General features: G+C 54.1%; 6 protein-coding genes across 6 annotated transcripts; 4 read left to right on the top strand and 2 right to left on the bottom strand.

Moving 5' to 3' along the window:
* The first annotated feature begins 19 nt into the window (after positions 1-19).
* Positions 20-2195, top strand: VDAG_05616 (WD repeat-containing protein). The gene is made up of 4 exons (XM_009652511.1): positions 20-346; positions 418-544; positions 609-1364; positions 1416-2195. Exons 1-4 carry the CDS (start codon positions 209-211, stop codon positions 1463-1465), a joined length of 1071 nt encoding a protein of 356 aa, XP_009650806.1. The 5' UTR covers positions 20-208; the 3' UTR covers positions 1466-2195.
* Positions 2196-3328: 1133 nt separating this feature from the next.
* On the top strand, positions 3329-4643 carry VDAG_05615 (uncharacterized protein; the record flags this gene model as incomplete). The annotated part of the gene is made up of 3 exons (XM_009652510.1): positions 3329-3914; positions 3995-4296; positions 4362-4643. The coding sequence occupies 3 exons, from the start codon at positions 3329-3331 to the stop codon at positions 4641-4643; spliced, it is 1170 nt and encodes a 389-aa protein (XP_009650805.1).
* Positions 4644-6054: 1411 nt separating this feature from the next.
* On the top strand, positions 6055-6853 carry VDAG_05614 (zinc finger protein GIS2; the record flags this gene model as incomplete). The annotated part of the gene is made up of 4 exons (XM_009652509.1): positions 6055-6096; positions 6157-6163; positions 6223-6386; positions 6452-6853. 4 exons carry the CDS (start codon positions 6055-6057, stop codon positions 6851-6853), a joined length of 615 nt encoding a protein of 204 aa, XP_009650804.1.
* A 1503-nt stretch (positions 6854-8356) lies between these two features.
* Positions 8357-11069, top strand: VDAG_05613 (uncharacterized protein; the record flags this gene model as incomplete). The annotated part of the gene is made up of 4 exons (XM_009652508.1): positions 8357-8459; positions 8531-9018; positions 9105-9600; positions 9682-11069. The coding sequence occupies 4 exons, from the start codon at positions 8357-8359 to the stop codon at positions 10929-10931; spliced, it is 2337 nt and encodes a 778-aa protein (XP_009650803.1). The 3' UTR covers positions 10932-11069.
* A 65-nt stretch (positions 11070-11134) lies between these two features.
* On the bottom strand, positions 11135-11946 carry VDAG_05612 (uncharacterized protein; the record flags this gene model as incomplete). The annotated part of the gene is made up of 2 exons (XM_009652507.1): positions 11135-11535; positions 11613-11946. 2 exons carry the CDS (start codon positions 11944-11946, stop codon positions 11135-11137), a joined length of 735 nt encoding a protein of 244 aa, XP_009650802.1.
* A 268-nt stretch (positions 11947-12214) lies between these two features.
* Positions 12215-14890, bottom strand: VDAG_05611 (beta-glucosidase; the record flags this gene model as incomplete). The annotated part of the gene is made up of 3 exons (XM_009652506.1): positions 12215-13720; positions 13818-14740; positions 14818-14890. 3 exons carry the CDS (start codon positions 14888-14890, stop codon positions 12215-12217), a joined length of 2502 nt encoding a protein of 833 aa, XP_009650801.1.
* Between the last annotated feature and the right edge of the window lie 2725 nt (positions 14891-17615).

Here is a 17615-nt window from a genome sequence, read left to right as displayed (position 1 = left end):
TATAGTAGATCCATCCTTTGCGGGTTTCGGTTTAGGACCGAATACCCCAAGTTCTGCATTTCGTACCTTCCAACGCGCGCGCTGTATCAACAGTTCCCTGTCGGCACACCCCAAGCGTCCGACTGTCCACGAGCCCACGTACAGCACACGTTAATCACTCGCTCGAAATAACACTACGAAGTCATCCGATTTGACTGATCAACTTCACATGTCGGCCGAAAAGCGACCCGCCTCCGACGAGCCAGGCCCCGGGCAGGCGCTGGTTAAGAGACAAAATGTTGGAACATCTTCAAGAGCTCTAGCAAGGCTCAATGCCTCTGGAAACGGCAGTGCTCTTGTTAAGACTGTGAGTCACTCTGAATTTGGTACATGAGTAATGATGATTATCGATGGTTTGCTTACGCATCTTCTCTGTAGGCTCCTCGAACCAGTGGGCTGCAAGCGCCGGTGATGGAGCTGTCCGGCCATTCTGGTGAGGTCTTCGCAGCCAAGTTTGATCCTACTGGCAACTTCATCGCTTCAGGATCCATGGACAGGAGTATATGTAAGCTTGACTGTCATTCGTCGCAGTTGCATTCACAACAATATCGCTGACTTGGTGGACGTAGTGCTGTGGAGAACATATGGCGATTGCGAGAATTACGGTATACTCAAAGGGCACAGCGGTGCCGTTCTAGACCTTCAGTGGTCGAGAGACTCGCGAATTCTCTTTTCGGCCTCGGCCGACATGCATTTGGCCAGCTGGGATCTTGACAATGGCACACGGATACGGCGCTATGTCGGCCACGAGGAGGTCATTAATGCTATGGACATTAGCAGGCGAGGCGACGAGGTGCTCATCAGTGGCAGCGATGACGGTTCAATCGGGCTCTGGGATCCCCGAACCAAACATGCGGCGGACTACATACAAACTGATTTTCCTGTGACGGCAGTCGCCATATCGGAGGCTGGCAACGAAATCTATTCTGGCGGTATTGATAACGACATCAAGGTGTGGGACTTGCGAAAGAAAGCCGTTGTGTATTCCATGCTCGGCCATCAAGACACCATCACTTCATTGAGGGTATCCCCTGATTCACAATCGCTTCTGTCCTATGCCATGGATTCCACTGCAAGAACGTGGGACATCCGCCCCTTTGCACCAACAGAACGCCGCATTCGGACGTTCGATGGCGCCTCTATGGGCTTAGAGAAGAACCTCGTTCGTGCAAGTTGGGACTCAGCTGGCAAACACGTGGCTGTGGGCTCTGGGGACGGCACCGTCACCATCTGGTCCAACGACTCCGGGAAATTGGCATACAAGCTTCCTGGACACAAAGGCACTGTCAACTGCGCCGAATTTGCACCAGGATCTGAACCTATTCGTAAGTGTGAGCTTGGTGGTTGTTTCTTGTCCAATCTAACAAGACGAATAGTTCTCTCGGCGTCTTCTGATCGCAATATGCTTCTGGGCGAGCTACGATGATTCACTTTACACTTGACCCACTGACACATGGCAAACCACACAGAGCCTTTGATGTACTGGATCGGTGGTTTATCCTGAATTACAGTAGGATTGCGGGGAGGCTCAACGCAGTATGGCTACTGTCTCGCTGTCTTGAAGACGTCAAATTACGCCCTGGTTACCGTCTCGGCTTCAAATCCAGGCGAAAGTGGCCATGTGCACTTGCGGTCCTCGGGACCTTCTTAGGCGATGAAAGGGGCCTAGCCAGGGACAAAAATAAAGGCATGAGCCGTTCAGAAGCTCGGTTATGGGAGGGAGACTAGTCACTCACCATATTCTGGTCGGTACACATTTGGACACGCCGAAACGCTATGTTTCTCGGATGTCTCTAGGATGCTGTATGGCGGTTTCCGGGCGCCGCGCACAGGCGGGCGCCTGGCTGCAACTAGTACGCACTTGAGAAATGATGCTGGCTTTACTACATCAGATAGGTAGGTTGTTCAAAGACAATAACATGGCCGCCCTTATTGGTTGATCCTTCATCGTGCCAGTAGCCCACCACAGCCTTTCATCTGTAGGTTATGCACGGGTCTCACCAATGTTTAATTATAGCCGGTTCTGTCATTGATGTGCTGTGTTTGGATGGGAGTAGGTTTATAAATGAACAGGTCGCGACCCATTGCTTTACATTGGATTTCATAAGCTGCTACCGACATTTAGAATAGTAAACGATATTGGCTTGAATTTCTTGAGAAAGCGTACAAAAAAGGTTACATTTCTTGATTCAAAATGATGAACAGGAAGGAATGCAAGGTACAGAAGATAGTTCCATTTTGAACTACCAAGGAGACAACAATTGGGTGACGTTCCAATTTAGGTAGGCATCTTAGTGCTGTTTTGTACTTCAGCTATTGATTCAGGGCCAATCAGCCGATCGTCAAAGCTGCGTGGGGTCTCGAACAGGGAGGGGGTTCACACGAAATCCGAAACCTGGTCTGCCCCATCACCAAACCCCGTGCCCCTGCGTGTCCAGGCGGCAGTCGGACAGCATCATACGTGTCGGAGGACAGGCAAAGTATGGCATGGTCAGTGGCAATGAGTGTCATTTCGGTTGATGGAGCGTACTGTCTGGGAACCTTTGGGGTTTTTGGCCCCTGGCACGTCTCGTCTGAATGGACGGAACATAACCCTGCGACGCAGCGATCGTGTTACATTTCCTCACCCCTCGTCCTAGTTGCCCTCCCCTCCCTTCACCTGTCCCTTCCAAGAATCCCGTACTCTGTACCCATAGCGCAATCCTTGGTGCAGGCCGACATGTTCTTTGACCTGACACCATCCGATCCATTCCCCCCCAACCAACAACATATTTACCCCTAGCTGTCTCAATCCTCGCCCCTCGCATAATATTGATCAAGCATGCCTCTTCCCGCCTCCCCGAGGCCCAACTCAGGCAAACTTCTCGTCCCGGGTGGTGTCACAAATCCGCAAGACTGATTGTTGTCCGAGTACTTCTGTTCGTCAAGATACACATCCGTTGAAGTGGGTACCAGCGATCAATGTCGTGGCTCACGAATATACACTGACAGAAGGCAAGCACTGACTGACTGATACCTCGTAGCGACAAGGACTCTCCCGACTAGCAACAGTTACTGTCTGGCATCGGAGTGCGCTGCATTGCCCTGCAATAGGAATCATTACTTCACACTTCAGCAACGACCCATGTTCCAGGCCATGAACAAAGTTACTGCATAGATCGCCCTCTCTCTGGTCTGACGATACCGGCCGATGGATCGCCTGGATCGGGGGCGCGCTGCGGGGGATGGGGAGACCGAACAGCGGACTGTTGAGTTGCACGAGGCTGGCGGAACTGCAGTCGCGAACGAAATGGAACAGGCCTCCTCATGGCGCCTAGGTCCGCTTTCAGTGCGGCGCCCACAACCTTTCACAAGACGATCAGCCGATGACAATGCACCCATCACGAGCCTCAGTAACGAAACTGGCGAAGCCGGTGACAGCCCCAAGACTCCACGATTCAATCTCAGCTTCAGCCTACCACCTCTTCGAATCGACAGAAATGAGGGAATTGATCAAGGCATTTCTCCTCAATTCAACCAGCGATATATGATACCGATTGCTGCGTCTCGAGCAGGCGAAGTCGAACACTCTCCTTCGATGCGATCAAACGCGCCGATGTCGCCGGTTCATTTGGCTGGAAATAGATGGCCCGACGCGCGTGGGTCGGACGGCTACGCACAGGAATCGAGAGCTTTAGAAGGAGGGGACCGACAATATCGACGCTCCAGACAACCAGGACGAAGGACGTGGCTGGGCCTCAGGCAGCCCGGCCATGCTGGCACTCGACCGAAACGCTTTTTGTTCTGTTTGCCGCGGACCGCCTCACAACGTGCTCGGTCCCTGGCTGTGCAGTGCTTCGTCTCAGGGTGTCTGGTGATCATGACTTTAACTGTTTGTAAGTTGTATTGCTAGTCAACACTAGTCTCCTGTGTGTGGTAGCGGCGAGGAACGCGGTCTAACGCAAGCTTCAAATAGATCTGGCCTTGACTGTCTCTGGAAAGATCCAGCAGAGCGAGTTCACGGTACTTCTCATATTGATGATACTCTTTGCCGCCGTCTTTTTCAGTCACAGAGTGGTCCGGCTCTGCCTGCTAGTGTATCGGCCGCAGCCAGAGCAACCAGTGGCTCATGAAGAGCAGCATCTCGGGATCTTTGCGGTGCCGGAAGAGCCGATTCGAGTAGTCCTGGCACGGGACGAAGAAGAGGGATCCGAAGTTGGACAGCAAGCCATCAAGAAACCAAAGCCGCCTCCGTACGGTGCCTGGCGGCAGAGTGTGGTAAGAACCGGCACCTCCCTTGTCGTCCGCTCTGGCACATGATGAAGTGGATCGCTGACGAGTAGATATGCTTGAAGCGAGTCGACCCTGATCGCATCTACTGGCAGCGCAACCCGAACGCGGTATTGAATGAGCCACTGCCTGCTCGAGGCGACTCAAGAACGACAGAGATGGGGAATCCAGGCGCTTCTCGACCGCCCTCATATGCTTCAGAGGATGGAGTTGACTATGTTGTGGAGGCTAGGCCTCGCTCCATAGCACCTGCCGCAATGATGGAAATGCCCACGCCTCTGACCATCCACCCCTCGGAAGTGGGGCGGCTGAATGGAAGGCAAGCTCCGTGGTGAGTGTGCGACTGGAATCGGGTGGTTGCCTACACCTTAAGGTACCTTAGTTGCAATGCATGCGTGATTCAATGTTGTTGTCATACAAAGGCTGGTTCGATGTCAGCTTGAGCTCGGTAAAAGGTCAGATACGTGGAACAGGACCGTGATCTCGGGAGGAGCCACTGAGTACTTGGACAGTCAGATACAGCATGCTTGTCGAAGCTATATCACGTGTCGCAAACGTGACGGTGGAGTGATTACCCACCCCACAACCATGTTGAGTCGAAGCGACCCCTCCCCCCGGTCCCGGGGCAGGCGCACGGTGCCTGGCCCTCATACGCCAGTCACAGGACAGCACCAGGAACGAGGTGTCCACCACGATGGGTGCCTCTCCTCTTTTGGGCCTTGGGGCACTCAGCCTATGGTCTGTGTCTCCTCACTCGCCCATGCCCTTCTCGCTCCCCTTTCCGCTTCCGCTTCCACCAAACATCGTCACTTTCTTGAAAAATTTTCCACTCGAGAACCCCTCTCGGGCTGCTGGTGGTGAGAAGATTGGAAGGTTGTCGTCGTCGACGGTTGTTGCTGGACTCAGGAGAACACTACTTTCCGCTCATCGAAGAAAACAAACCCCCCCCCGCCATCCCCCCAATCTTCGTACGATTTTCCAGCAATCCGCTACTTTACTCGCAAAACAAGGTAAGCTGTCTTCCCTCTATCTTCTTGCTCGTCAATTGCTTTCGCACGACGGAGGCCGTGTACCCCCCTCCCTTATCCGCATGTCCCGTCTCCCCTCCGCTCCCCTCGGCCGAGGCTGTGTACCCTATCACGCATCACGTCGTACCACCACCACCACAAACTACCACCATGGCCAGTTGCAACTGCAGCATGCTTGCGCCTGCCTCCCAACGCCAGAGATGGGCGACACAGGCACTACACCGCTGAGATCCCTCGGAGCTCCTTGATACTGTTGTACCCGTCACGAGTCCGCCTACGAAACTAGACAACTCCGGTCGCATAATTTCGCTTGAGAGTGCGTCGCATCGCATTGCAGAGCAACATCCTGCATCCAAACCCGGTTGCTCTTTTGCGCCGCAAGACACACGCCCGCGATTTGCCTTGTTCGCCATCCTACCATGCTCGCTTGGTGCGCCAGGCCTTAATCACATACTGCGACTGAAACTTGCCAAGCGCACCTGCGCAATTCATCGAGTCAACTGTTGAACACCATACGGATCAGCTGAACTGTTCTGCGGGGATTGTATATCGACAACCTACAGGTCTTAATGTCGCCTCTTGGACCAGTGGCCGGCCGTCCTGATGAGCAAAGCCTGGATGGAACCTTGCTGACAACGTCTGAGGCAGATCATCATTGTCCACGTCATGTCTTCCCTCTCTCGCCGCGCCTGCTACAAGTGTGGCAATGTTGGCCACTATGCCGAGGTCTGCTCCTCTGCTGAGCGCCTTTGCTACAACTGTATGAATCCCATCTGCTAAATATTCGTGCGCCACTCCCACTGACTATCTACTAGGCAAGCAACCCGGTAAGCTGTGAGGCGTCAAGCCATTAAATATGAATCACTCACTGACTTGAACAATGAAGGACACGAGTCCAATGGCTGCCCTCTGCCTCGTACCACCGAGGCTAAGCAGTGCTACCACTGCCAGGGCCTTGGCCACGTTCAGGCCGACTGCCCGACTCTTCGCTTGAGCGGTGCTGGTACTAGTGGTCGCTGCTACAACTGCGGCCAGCCTGGTCATCTCGCCGTAAGCCAAGCTCCGTCTACCAATGCAAGTCTCGATCTGCGTTCTGACGAATTTCATGTTTCCAGCGAACCTGCCCTACCCCAGCTGGTGTTGGCCTGGGTCGTGGTGCTCCAGTTCCCCGCGGCGGATACGGTGGCTTTGCACGAGGCGGCTTCGCCGGCGGTCCGCGCCCCGCAACCTGCTACAAGTGTGGAGGACCTAACCACTTTGCGCGCGACTGCCAGGCTCAAGCCATGAAGTGCTACGCCTGCGGCAAGCTTGGCCACATTTCTCGCGATTGCACCGCGCCCAACGGTGGACCGCTCAACACCGCTGGCAAGACCTGCTACCAATGCGGCGAGGCTGGTCACATTTCGCGTGACTGCCCGCAGAAGGTCGCCAACGGCGAGATTCCTAACGATGTTGTCGACCTCAACACTGCGGCCAACTTGGTACCGCCTGTCGCTCCATTGGCTCCCGTTGCCTAATAAGACAAAGCCCGTCTCCCGCCCCTGTTACTGGTCGGACAGGCACGCCTTGTCACCTGCGCTGGCCCGCTTTCCAGGAGTCTCGGCTAGGTCACTTGCTTCGGTCTCTATGCCGTCGTACCTAGGCCGAAAATGATCTTGCTTTAGAACTATCATCACAACGACCTCAAGTATTTTTTTCTTCTTTCACGCTATTCATTACGCACGGGCTCACGCTATCCACACGAAACGTTACTCATGGACATAGGACGCATCACTTGTTTTTATCTCTACGGCGTCTCGGACACATTCCTCTTCTTCAGCTCTGTCGGATTTTCAAACCCTCGGACACGGCTCAAGCTTTCATTCAATGAATCAAACATTCTTTCGACTACAACTCCTGTAATACGGTCCTTGGCTATTACGCAAGTCCAGCTCGCGCACAGTTCTCGCGGTGGATGAGAAGGAGGAAACCTACAATTACCAATTACTTCACGGCCTAATGCCCCTGGGATTTATTTTGGGTACGGCGAACGTAAGGCCCGGGTCTTCTTGTAGGCCCCGGCTACGTTTCAGCGGCAAATGGGACAGCGCAGACAGACGGTCATCGAGTAGAGACTGTTGGCAGAGTGGCATAGCGAGCCGTTATCGTGCGACACTCGTGGTCAGCAGCTGTGCGACTTCTTGGGCGTCTTGAAGAAGTTAAAATCACGGAGCATCGGTGAAGCTGTCGGGCCTGGTGGGCGACGCAGCATGATTTTCTGCCCGACGACGGCACTAGATACCAAGAGTCAATCGCAGAGGCTCTGGACCGACAACCCCTCTTCTAAAGAAGGCTCAGTTTGAGATTGGTTGCAGTGGTAGCTGGTTGGGTTGAGAGGAGGGAGTGACTGTGGCTACGTAGAATATTTCACTCGAACGGCGAACGAACAGGGACGTCAGTCGACATGATTGTCGCGATGCAGACATGAAATACCTCGTACTACTTTGCACTGCTTCCAGGTGTGCGCAGTAAGCAGACGCGATATTGCCTTCCACCGGGCGCTCGATGATCGAGGCCTAGATCTGGTCGCTAGGGGTTTCCGTGCTTGTGTACTACTTTCGCAGACCACGTTGGCTCACGCTGGTGGTTTGTGCTGTGTACGAATGCAGACGCGCATGCAGACGCAGTTTACCATGTGCTCACGCGGATTACTGCACCGACGTCCAATCATGGTGGCGGTGGGAACCATGATGCTCAGCCTCATATGCTTGCATCTTTATGGGCAGCTGCAACCCCTCTCCGCGTGGCGGTCGCTGCCTGGGTCTGGTGAAGCATGACATGTTTCCAGCTTTGCGCGACCCGAGCACGTTGGTGTCTTGACCCTCATCAACACGCCACCTCTCCCCGTAATACTGCATCCTTTGTGCCGACGTTCGTCGTTTATTCTGCGTCTCGTTGCGCGCTACTTCGTATTCTTCATTCGTCTGCCTGTGCCACCAATCAGCCTAGGATTGAGGTGCCAGCCCACCATCAACGACACAATGGCCGCCGTAGCCGCATCTAAAGGCAAAAGGATACAGCAAGCGCCTCAAGCGGCCATTGACGAGTTCTGGGATAAGTTTACCACCAAAGCTCCAGGCAAGGGTATCATACATGCACTGTAACATTTTGTAAATATGACTTGAAGACTAATCAACGACCGGTAGCCACTACAGTTATTCCCAGGAACCCCCACGTCGAAAAGGCAGTCAAGAGAACGACACACACCTCATTCGATGAAGCGGTGGCCCTCTGCCGGACCAAAGTGCGCAAGATCGTGGATGAATGCCGCGCTGTTAACCAGAAGTATCGCGACCCGCATTTTGATCTTGAGTTCGATTTGAAATTCGGAAGTCGAAATTGTCTCGACTCTCTTTGGAACATCAAAGATAGAGAGCCGCCGGATCCTTTGCTGCGACCGAGGTCCATCAAACGGGTGGTTGACATATTTGATGAGCCTCAATTTTACATCGACGACGCTACTGCCAACGATGTGCGCCAAGGTCGTGGGGGGGATTGTTGGCTAATGGCAGCCCTGTGTGGCCTCAGCAATAAACCTGGCCTGATCGAAAGGGTGTGTGTTTCGCATGACCAGGAGGTCGGCGTCTATGGCTTCGTCTTTCATCGTGACGCTGAGTGGTTCAGTGTCATCATTGACGACAAGGTACGATGGAACCCCTTTTTCGTCTCAATCACTTTCGCGGTTGGCAAGTAAGCATATTGGGGTCACCACCTGACCTCAATCGATAGCTTTACCTCACAAAGCCTGATTACGACGAAAGCTACCTTGAACGGAATCTTTGGGATGACCGAGAACGCATCAACTCAGAAGATGCCTACCGCAAAATCTACCAGTCAAACAGCGGCGCCTTGTATTTCGCCCAATGTGAGAATCCAAACGAAACGTGGCTTCCGCTATTGGAAAAGGCTTACGCGAAAGCTCATGGTGATTACTCTGCCATCGAGGGCGGTTTTACTGGCGAGGCCGTCGAAGACTTGACCGGAGGGGTTACGACTGAGCTTTATACCACAGATATTCTGAGCAAAGAGGTTTTCTGGAAGCAGAAGTTGCTGCGCGTGAATCAAGATTGCCTCATCAGTTGTTCGACTGGATTTGCTTCAAGAGGCCGGGGTGAGCGTAATGGAATCGTCGAGATGCATGCGTACAGTATAATGAAGGCAGTTGAGCTCAACGGGGAACGCCTTGTTCACCTCAAGAATCCATGGGGCAAAGGAGAGTGGAAAGGTCAGACCAAATACGTTCTTCTCCTGAGAATGTGTTCCCCCCCCCCCCCGTCTTGCATAATTTTTGCTAACGAAATATCAGGTGCATGGTCTGATGGCTCGAAGGAATGGACTCCAGAATGGCTACGGCAACTCAACCACACTTTCGGCGATGATGGAGCCTTTTGGATCTCTTATACCGACCTCTTAAAGAAGTATTCAATGTTTGACGTTACTCGCCTCTTCGGCTCCGACTGGACTTCGAAAACGAAATGGACCACTCTAGAGGTTCCTTGGGTTTCGGACTACCACAAAACTTCTTTCGCTCTGACTATTACTAGGGCTGGACCGGTAGTCATCGTGCTATCACAGCTGGATGATCGCTACTTTCGAGGCCTGGAAGGTCAATATCGGTTTGATCTTGGCTTCCGCTTGCATAGAGCTGGCGATGGAGAGGCCTATGTCGTTCGCAGCGAGCCTGCATACCGAATGAGAAGATCGGTCAACGTCGAGCTTGATCTTGAAGCTGGCGACTACGAAGTCCACGTCCGTGTTGAAGCCACTCGCAACGACGACCTACTTCCCACCCATCAAGTGATTCGCAAGTACGCCAAAAGTCGGCGAGACAAGTTGATGCATACCGGATTGGCATATGATATCGCTCATGGGAAAGGTTTAATGGGAGCCAAAGCAAAATCTACGTGCGCCTCTGACGAGAAGGTGCAGGGTGCCCACGAACAAGACCAACTACGCTCGACCATTCGAAGCATACTCCAGGAAGGAGAGAAGCGGAGATCTTGTGATTGGACAGGAAACCAGGAGAGCAGGTTTACGAGGACCGGTCGCACGGTTTGGCGTCAGCCAGAAGTAACTTCTGACAATCGCAGTTCCAACAGCTCTGACGCCGGTCACGAAGGCAGCGACTGCATTGCAACTATGTTAGAAATGCGGGGGAAAGAGATCGAGAACGCAGCGAGGAATAAAAATACGGGCAACCCGACCAACAACAACACAGGCTCCCCGTGCCACTGTCCTTCCGCCTCAGCATTGCCCACTTCAGAAGAGCCGGACGAATTTGAGATGAACCCCTGGAACGCTGTAGTTGTGGTTGGTTTGAGGGTATATCACATGGTCGGGCCCGAGTCGCAAGCCCAACAAGAAACAGGTGATGTGGTCACGTTGCAGGTCCTGTCTCCCCAGACCAGGGTCGAAGACGAATCCTCAGATACTGCCATGCAGGTTGCGGAGACGACAAAGGGCCTTGATATTGACGACACGGAAAAAGATGCGACTCTAAATGGGGGTATCAAGCAGAGGAAGAAAAGCATCGTGGTCCGCACGAGTGACGGCTGATGCTGATGCATTATCATGGGGCAAGGTGTCACCTGTTGAATAGGTGGGTGGCCAGTTCTATTCGTGGCATCCCGGCCTGGTAGCAAACGCCAGCGACAGTAACCTAAAGTATCGATACCAAGTAATACGTTATCATGTATCTCATCAGTCGTTACTGGTTTGCAGTCCCCTGAAATGTTGCCGCAAATGACTGGATCAGAATATCAGAACTCGCGCAGTAGTTGTTGGGTTTTGTCTGCCTCAGCTCCAGCGATGGAGTGACTTTCTTTTCCACCCTCATTGTTCGGTGTAGGCAATGATGCAATGCGACCACTGACCCGCACAAGCAGCATGCGCATACGCTCCAGCTCCCTCTCGACCTCGCCGCCGCGAGTGACTACGTTTTCTTGCAGACCAAGGCCGTTGTCACTTATACGGAACGGCTGAATGGCCTTCGACAGACGGCGCAGCTGCTCGACGCGCTCGTGTACCTGTGCCCGCCTCGCAACGAGAGCATTCAGGACAGATACATGGTCAGCATACCGCTTGGCCTCCATGGGTAGAGCATCCAAGTCCTTTGACAAGGGCCAGGTGGGCGGACATGAGGCGATGGACTTTTCGTCAGCTACGGGCCGAAACGATGGAAGCGTTAGCCAGGTTACCAAAAGGTACGGAGTGGGAGGGGGGCGATTTCGCTCATACTCAGGTCGGCGTTTGTAGCGATGAGCTCATCGCTGTCCCACGTTGTCGTCTCATCCTCGGTCTGGTACAGCTTATCGATCTGTTCCGCAATGAGGCGCGTTGACTGTGGAGGATAGATCCGACGGGCGTGCTGCTGAAGAATTTGGGCAAGGCCGAGGAGCGCGTCATCAATTGCAGCAACCGGTAAGGGCTCGACTGCCGCCGCATTATCAGCGCGCCACCGGCGAGTTGGGGTAAGATCCCGAGAAAGCAAACGCGTCTGCGATTCGAGAAACGCCTGTTTCAGGGAGATGACTGTGGGCAGCGCATGCGGCACCGGAGCATTCAAGGCCATGACGCGCGCATGGAGGTATCCAGTACCAGCCGATCGGGTTGGAGAGGGCGATTGTTGTACATGAAAGGTCACCGAAGAGAGAGAGGTGCTTGATCAACATGACGCGGTATCACGTGATCGTGTACCAACAAGCGTAAGGTACATGAGGAAATACAGGGCTTTACATCAAGGCTGTTTACGAGGAGAGATAATTGGTGTTGGCTATTATTGTTTGAATTCGATCTTCTTGAAACCTTTCTGCATAATAGGTCGTGGCACCCTGTTTGATTCACACACCGGACCACCAATATGTCTCAGCAACAGTGAAGGATCCCCTGAGCGCCTTATCCGTCACGACCGAGCTGTCGGCAACGATGATCTCGTACTCCCCCTCTTCAGCGCACCATTGGTGCCTGTCTTCGTCCCAGTAACTCGCAGCATATTTGGGAGAGAGGTTGATGGTTGCCTTCTTGGTCTCCCCCGCCTCGAGCGCCACTTTGCCAAAGCCCTTGAGTTCTTTCAGGGGACGATTGACCTTCGTTGCTTTTTGTCTGGGGGCCACATAGACCTGAATCACTTGAGCGCCGTTGATGGACCCTGTGTTCTTAACTGATAGCTCCACCTTCAGGTTGTGATTCTGATCCGAGACGGCCAGATCGGAGAACTCAAAGGTGGTATAGGATAGACCGTGGCCGAAGGGGAAGAGGACGGGGCGGTCTATGTACTCGTAAAACCGATAGCCGATGTATACGTCCTCGCCATAGAATGTACGTGCAAACTCCGCACGATAGTTCAGGAACGCCGGGTTGTCCTGTACTCGAATAGGAAAGCTCAGAGAGAGCTTGCCAGAGGGGTTCACGTCGCCGAAGAGAACGTCCGCAATAGCGTTGCCGGTCTCGTTGCCGCCGTACCATGCCTGGATGACGGCTGCTACATCATTGATCCATGGCATGGTGACCGGTGTGCCTGATTGGTTCACCACTACCGTGTTGGGGTTTGCTTTGCCGACGGTTGAGATGAGTTTGTTGAGATAGCCAGGCAGGTCCATGTGGTCGCGGTCGTGGCCCTCAGTCTCCCAGTCGGCATTCAGACCAGAACAGATAACGACCTGATCAGCATCTCTTGCTAGTTCTGCCGCTTTGCGTATCTCTTCCTTATCGTCGATGACCTTACAGCCGCCGATACGTAGTGCGCCACCGCCGAAGACGACGTTATTGCCCTGAAGCTTGGATGCGGGGGCTGACGTGAATTGGACTTTGAAGGTATAGGTCTCGCCCTTCTTGAGTTCGGTCGTGCCCCTTTCTTCTACCGTGGCAGTGCCGAAAAACGCATCGCCTTGGCGCTGCTTCGTCTCATTATCGATGACCAGCTTTCCGTTGACGAAGAGGTTGGCCGTACCGCAAACTATGAGACCAAGTTCATATTCACAGTCCTCTTCGGCAACGAAGGAGCCCTCTACTTCGGCGTACCATAGCGGGTTTTTGATTACGTAGTAATCAACGAGGTTGAGTTCTGTGTTCGTCAGGATGCGTTCGTCGACTGGCTTGCGAGAAGTAACATTGGGGGGGTCGGTATATGCTCGGAAGACCATTCCTCGCTCCCCGGACGGCGACTTGACTACGTTGCCCAGTAAGGGCAATAGCTTGTGGGAATAGGCGCCTTGTGCGTAAATAGGCTCGGATTCAAGCTTTTGACTGATACCATCGAAGGGAGTCACAGCGTAGTACGCTGCAAGAGAGGCTGAGCCGCCGCCGTGATAGGTTGCGATTTTCGCATTGGGACCGATGATGACAGTCTTATCGAGCAATGCCATTAGCTTTGGCAACCTTGAATGCTTGGGTGGATGGAGGGGCCCGATGGTGGCGGGCGTGCACAGCGGGCGTGAGACCTACCTTCTTATTCTTCTTTAGCGGAAGCACGCTGTTCTCATTCTTTAACAGAACAAGGGACTCGCCGCCAATCCGGCGCAAAAGTTCCGCCGTCTCAGGCGTGTCGCCTGTCTTCTCCTCTGCATTTTCTGGGATGCCGAGCTTCATACATTCCTTGATGAATACAAGCATAGCACGAGCTCGCTCGTCCAGCACGTGTTGTTTGACCTTGTCGGTAGAGACGGAGAATTTGAGAAGCTCGCCACGGAAGCGTGGCGGGCCAGGCATCTCGAGATCCAGGCCGGCATTGGCAGCGTCGGTCGTAGTGTAAGTCCCATACCAGTCGCTCATGACCATACCGTCCCATCCCCACTCCTTCCGGAGCATCTTTTCAAGGATATCGGGATTCTCACTGCAATACACACCATTAACGCCGTTATAAGCTGTCATGAAGGCTCCCGGCTTAGAGTCACGGACTGTCAGCTGGAATGGCATGGCGTATATCTCGCGCAGAGCGCGCTCGGTTAGTATGCTTTGTACGGCGTTGCGCCTGTGCTCCTGATCGTTGCAGACAAAGTGCTTGGGGGTGGCCTGGACGCCAGTGCTCTGAATACCGTTGCAGATGGCAGCAGACCCGAGGCCAGCCAGGACAGGATCTTCGCCGATCGATTCGAAACCACGCCCGCCAAGGGGCGCGCGTTGCATGTTGATTGTTGGTCCGAGAATGCAATGGGCTCCCTTCAACTTGGCCTCCTCGCCCATCTTTCTGCCGGCCTCCTCGAGCAGAGCAGTGTTAAAGGTGGCGCCAAGAGCCGTGCCACAGGGGAAACAGGCGGCTTTAACACCATCGAAGAACCTGGTTCCGCGGACACCGTTGGGGCCATCACTGAGGCGAACCGAGGGAATTCCATGTTTATGAAGGGCCTTGGTGTGCCAGAAGTCGATACCTGAGCAGCGGTTTCAGCATATGTCGCATTGGCAACTCTTCGTCTGGGCTCCGATCTTGAGATGTGAGGGTACAAACCTGCCAGCAAATCAACCTTTTCGGAATTTGTGAGCTTCTTGAGCAGAGCCTCGACGTCCAGCTCGACAACCATTGTAGCGGAGATGACACGAGCGGTGTCTAGCAGGCGGTCCAGATGAGAGGTAAACGTAGGATGAGGAGAAACATGGCATTGGGTCTTGTCAAAGAAAGACTAGAGCTCAACCCTATTATATCACTCACATCCCTTTTCTTGTGTGACGCCCAAAGGCAGGCGGCAGCGGCAATGAGGCACGAACTCCACGGTCGTGACCCGCGTCCATTTGATTTCTCCAGTCTCGGGCAGTTTCCCCGCCGCCCCCTTCGCGGGGACCGACAGCAATCGGGTCTTGGCCGGCGCGGGGCTGCCCGCCCACAAGCCTTGGTCATGTTTTCTCTTCGGCGCGGCCAATGAGCAAGCTGTAAGGCCGCGAGCTACCTGAACGACGTCCCGATATTCCGTCTATTCTCCTCATCAAGTGGAGTAGTCATCGTGGGTAAATGCCTAGGCTAAGGTGCTGATGTCCTCAGCATCATGGCGCCCCTCATTCTTGTCCGACGTTCAAGCGAGGTCATGCCGACGCCGAGCCCCCAATAACCGATAAGACAGGCACGTGATCCAACTATCTTCTCTGATGGAGGTGACGGCTCCAAGCTCACAGCTCACGCCTGTGTCCTGGTGGCACGCGAGACCCCGCATGCATCCCTTTGGTTGTAGTGCAGTCTCGAAGTGGCCAAACCCTTCCTTTCACATCGCCTTTTAATGTTTGTGACCGGCTTTTCGACTCCCTCTCAGTTTAACGGCCACTTAAGGGTCGAAAAAGAGATCTCACCTGGACCGCGCGCCTCGAAATTGTCTTGTCTTCATGTCGATGGGATCTAAGGCGACCGCCGTCATGTGAGCTATCGAAAGCGCGTCATACAACGGCAGCCATACCAGCCAAAATGGGCCCAGGGACGAAGAGTGCAGCAAAGACCCGGGCGGCCTAACTTTCGTCTTCCGCACGCTCCCAACCACGTCGCTTGACACCTCACTACGAATAGGCTGTTCCTGTTGTCTTCTCGGTGCATTCATCATGCGCATCTCCCCCGACACCGAGCAGGTTGAGCAGTGACTTGCAAAGGTAGCATCGCTCCCCCCCTCCTCAAGTGTCTTGAAGTCCGTGGCTGCCAGCCAGCATGAGCTAGACGATTGCGGAGCACGTACGATGGCACGTCCACACCTCAATTTATTGACCCGTGTGTGTGACCATGACGTTGACGGAGGTCGGGGAATGTTGGCGGTTGGCGGCTTCTCCCCGACGGCCACCGTCAAACCCTTGAACGGCCCCCCACCGACACTATCGCGAAGGGAACAACAGCCAGTGCCTGTTGGTTTCTCTTGGGGATGGCTTATGGCAATCACGGCGCATGCCGTGCACAGCACAAACCTTGTTCTCCCATGATTGATCATCACTGGATTCATGGGGGCTTGTAGACAAGCCCCCCCCTCGACAGTCTGATCGATCCGTTCGCAGGATCCGCACTCACAGGAAAGAGACATACGCGTCCCTCTACGGAAAGCCTTCCGTTCCCGTTCCCGTGGCTGACGGACTGCGCGAGAGAATGAGCGAAGAGAAAATGGAGTCAACAGGGGTGGCCAGCCTGCTCGTCTCGCATCGCCGTCCCCTCTCAACAACGTCTTCCCCGCCGGCCTAGTCCACGATTTACCACGCCCCACGAAAGCGGAGGGGTTAGGGATGACTGGAGTTGCAGCGATCGCTACTATCGCTAGGTGATGGCCAGATCGATGGTTACTCAACAGCCAAGATCGTCGACATTACTGATGAGTTTTCTCATCTCCTGGCCAGTGCCAGTATTGCGTACCATCCAAGACGCATGCCTCCCTTGCTTAAGCCGCGCCTCAAGGTTGTTTACCCCCTTCCTCCCTACGGTAGCCCCATTGTCCCGCTGTCACTTACTCTGTGACGGCACACTAGCGTACCGTGCCAACCGTCCGAGGCATCCTTCATGGGATATCCCGAAGGCAGGCTGTTGACGCTCGAGAGGTCAAGAGAACCACTTGCGCACTATCGCAACTGCCAAGTACATGTAGGTCAGCCCGGCCAGCAGAACCACCCGCTTCATTTCATTGTTGCGACCCAGAAGCGTTATTTCCTGACAAACGAGGCATGGATGCGAACTCTCGCAGACGCACAGGAAGATGCATGTACAGGGGGTGAGAGAGAGGAACCGTTTCTCTCCGTATGTTGTTCAAGCACGGACCGAGCAGCTGCCCTCAGAACACATGGCGTTCCAAGTAGGCATCGGCCCCATTCCGAATGGCAAACAACAGGTGAAGCGTACCGAGCACATGTACCTCAAGGAGATCTCCCTTCAAGTTGGCAGGGGCTACGGCTGGTAAGGAATGAATAGGTGCCAGAAACGTCCAACCAAACGCAGCTTGCTCTCGCTCGTCATCTCTGTCTGACCCTGTGCCCTGCTTGCCGGCCTCGCCAGCCCTGCGCTACCCTGCTTGGTCAGTGGATGGGCACAAGTTCAAGTTGGTGATTGCGTGGCGACGGCAGATGGAACAAGGGCATGCCGGCTGTCCATGGGATTCTCCGCATCCTAGCGTCCTTTCGAAGAAGCCTGTTTTGGGGTCTTGGTCTCGGCCGTGTATCTCAAAGGGAGTTCTGTGGCTTGAGCCTCCTCGCGTGATGTCGCGCGACGCGCCCAACCGTTGGTTGACCTAACAAAATGCCGAGTGTGCCCAGCGTCGGCTAGCATGCGCGAGCTTGATGTCTAATGTTTGACCATAC

This window comes from Verticillium dahliae, genomic scaffold (assembly GCF_000150675.1).
Source record: "Verticillium dahliae VdLs.17 supercont1.10 genomic scaffold, whole genome shotgun sequence".
In the NCBI taxonomy this organism is placed as follows: domain Eukaryota; kingdom Fungi; phylum Ascomycota; class Sordariomycetes; order Glomerellales; family Plectosphaerellaceae; genus Verticillium; species Verticillium dahliae.
This window is presented reverse-complemented; position numbering and strand designations above follow the sequence as displayed.

Bases quoted from the DNA above. Each gene is read 5' to 3' on its own strand.
- VDAG_05616 (XM_009652511.1), top strand. From the start codon at position 209: ATGTCGGCCGAAAAGCGACCCGCCTCCGACGAGCCAGGCCCCGGGCAG. The intron at 347-417 runs GTGAGTCACTCT...TCTTCTCTGTAG, and splicing joins GCAGTGCTCTTGTTAAGACT to GCTCCTCGAACCAGTGGGCT. The intron at 1,365-1,415 runs GTAAGTGTGAGC...CAAGACGAATAG, and splicing joins ACCAGGATCTGAACCTATTC to TTCTCTCGGCGTCTTCTGAT.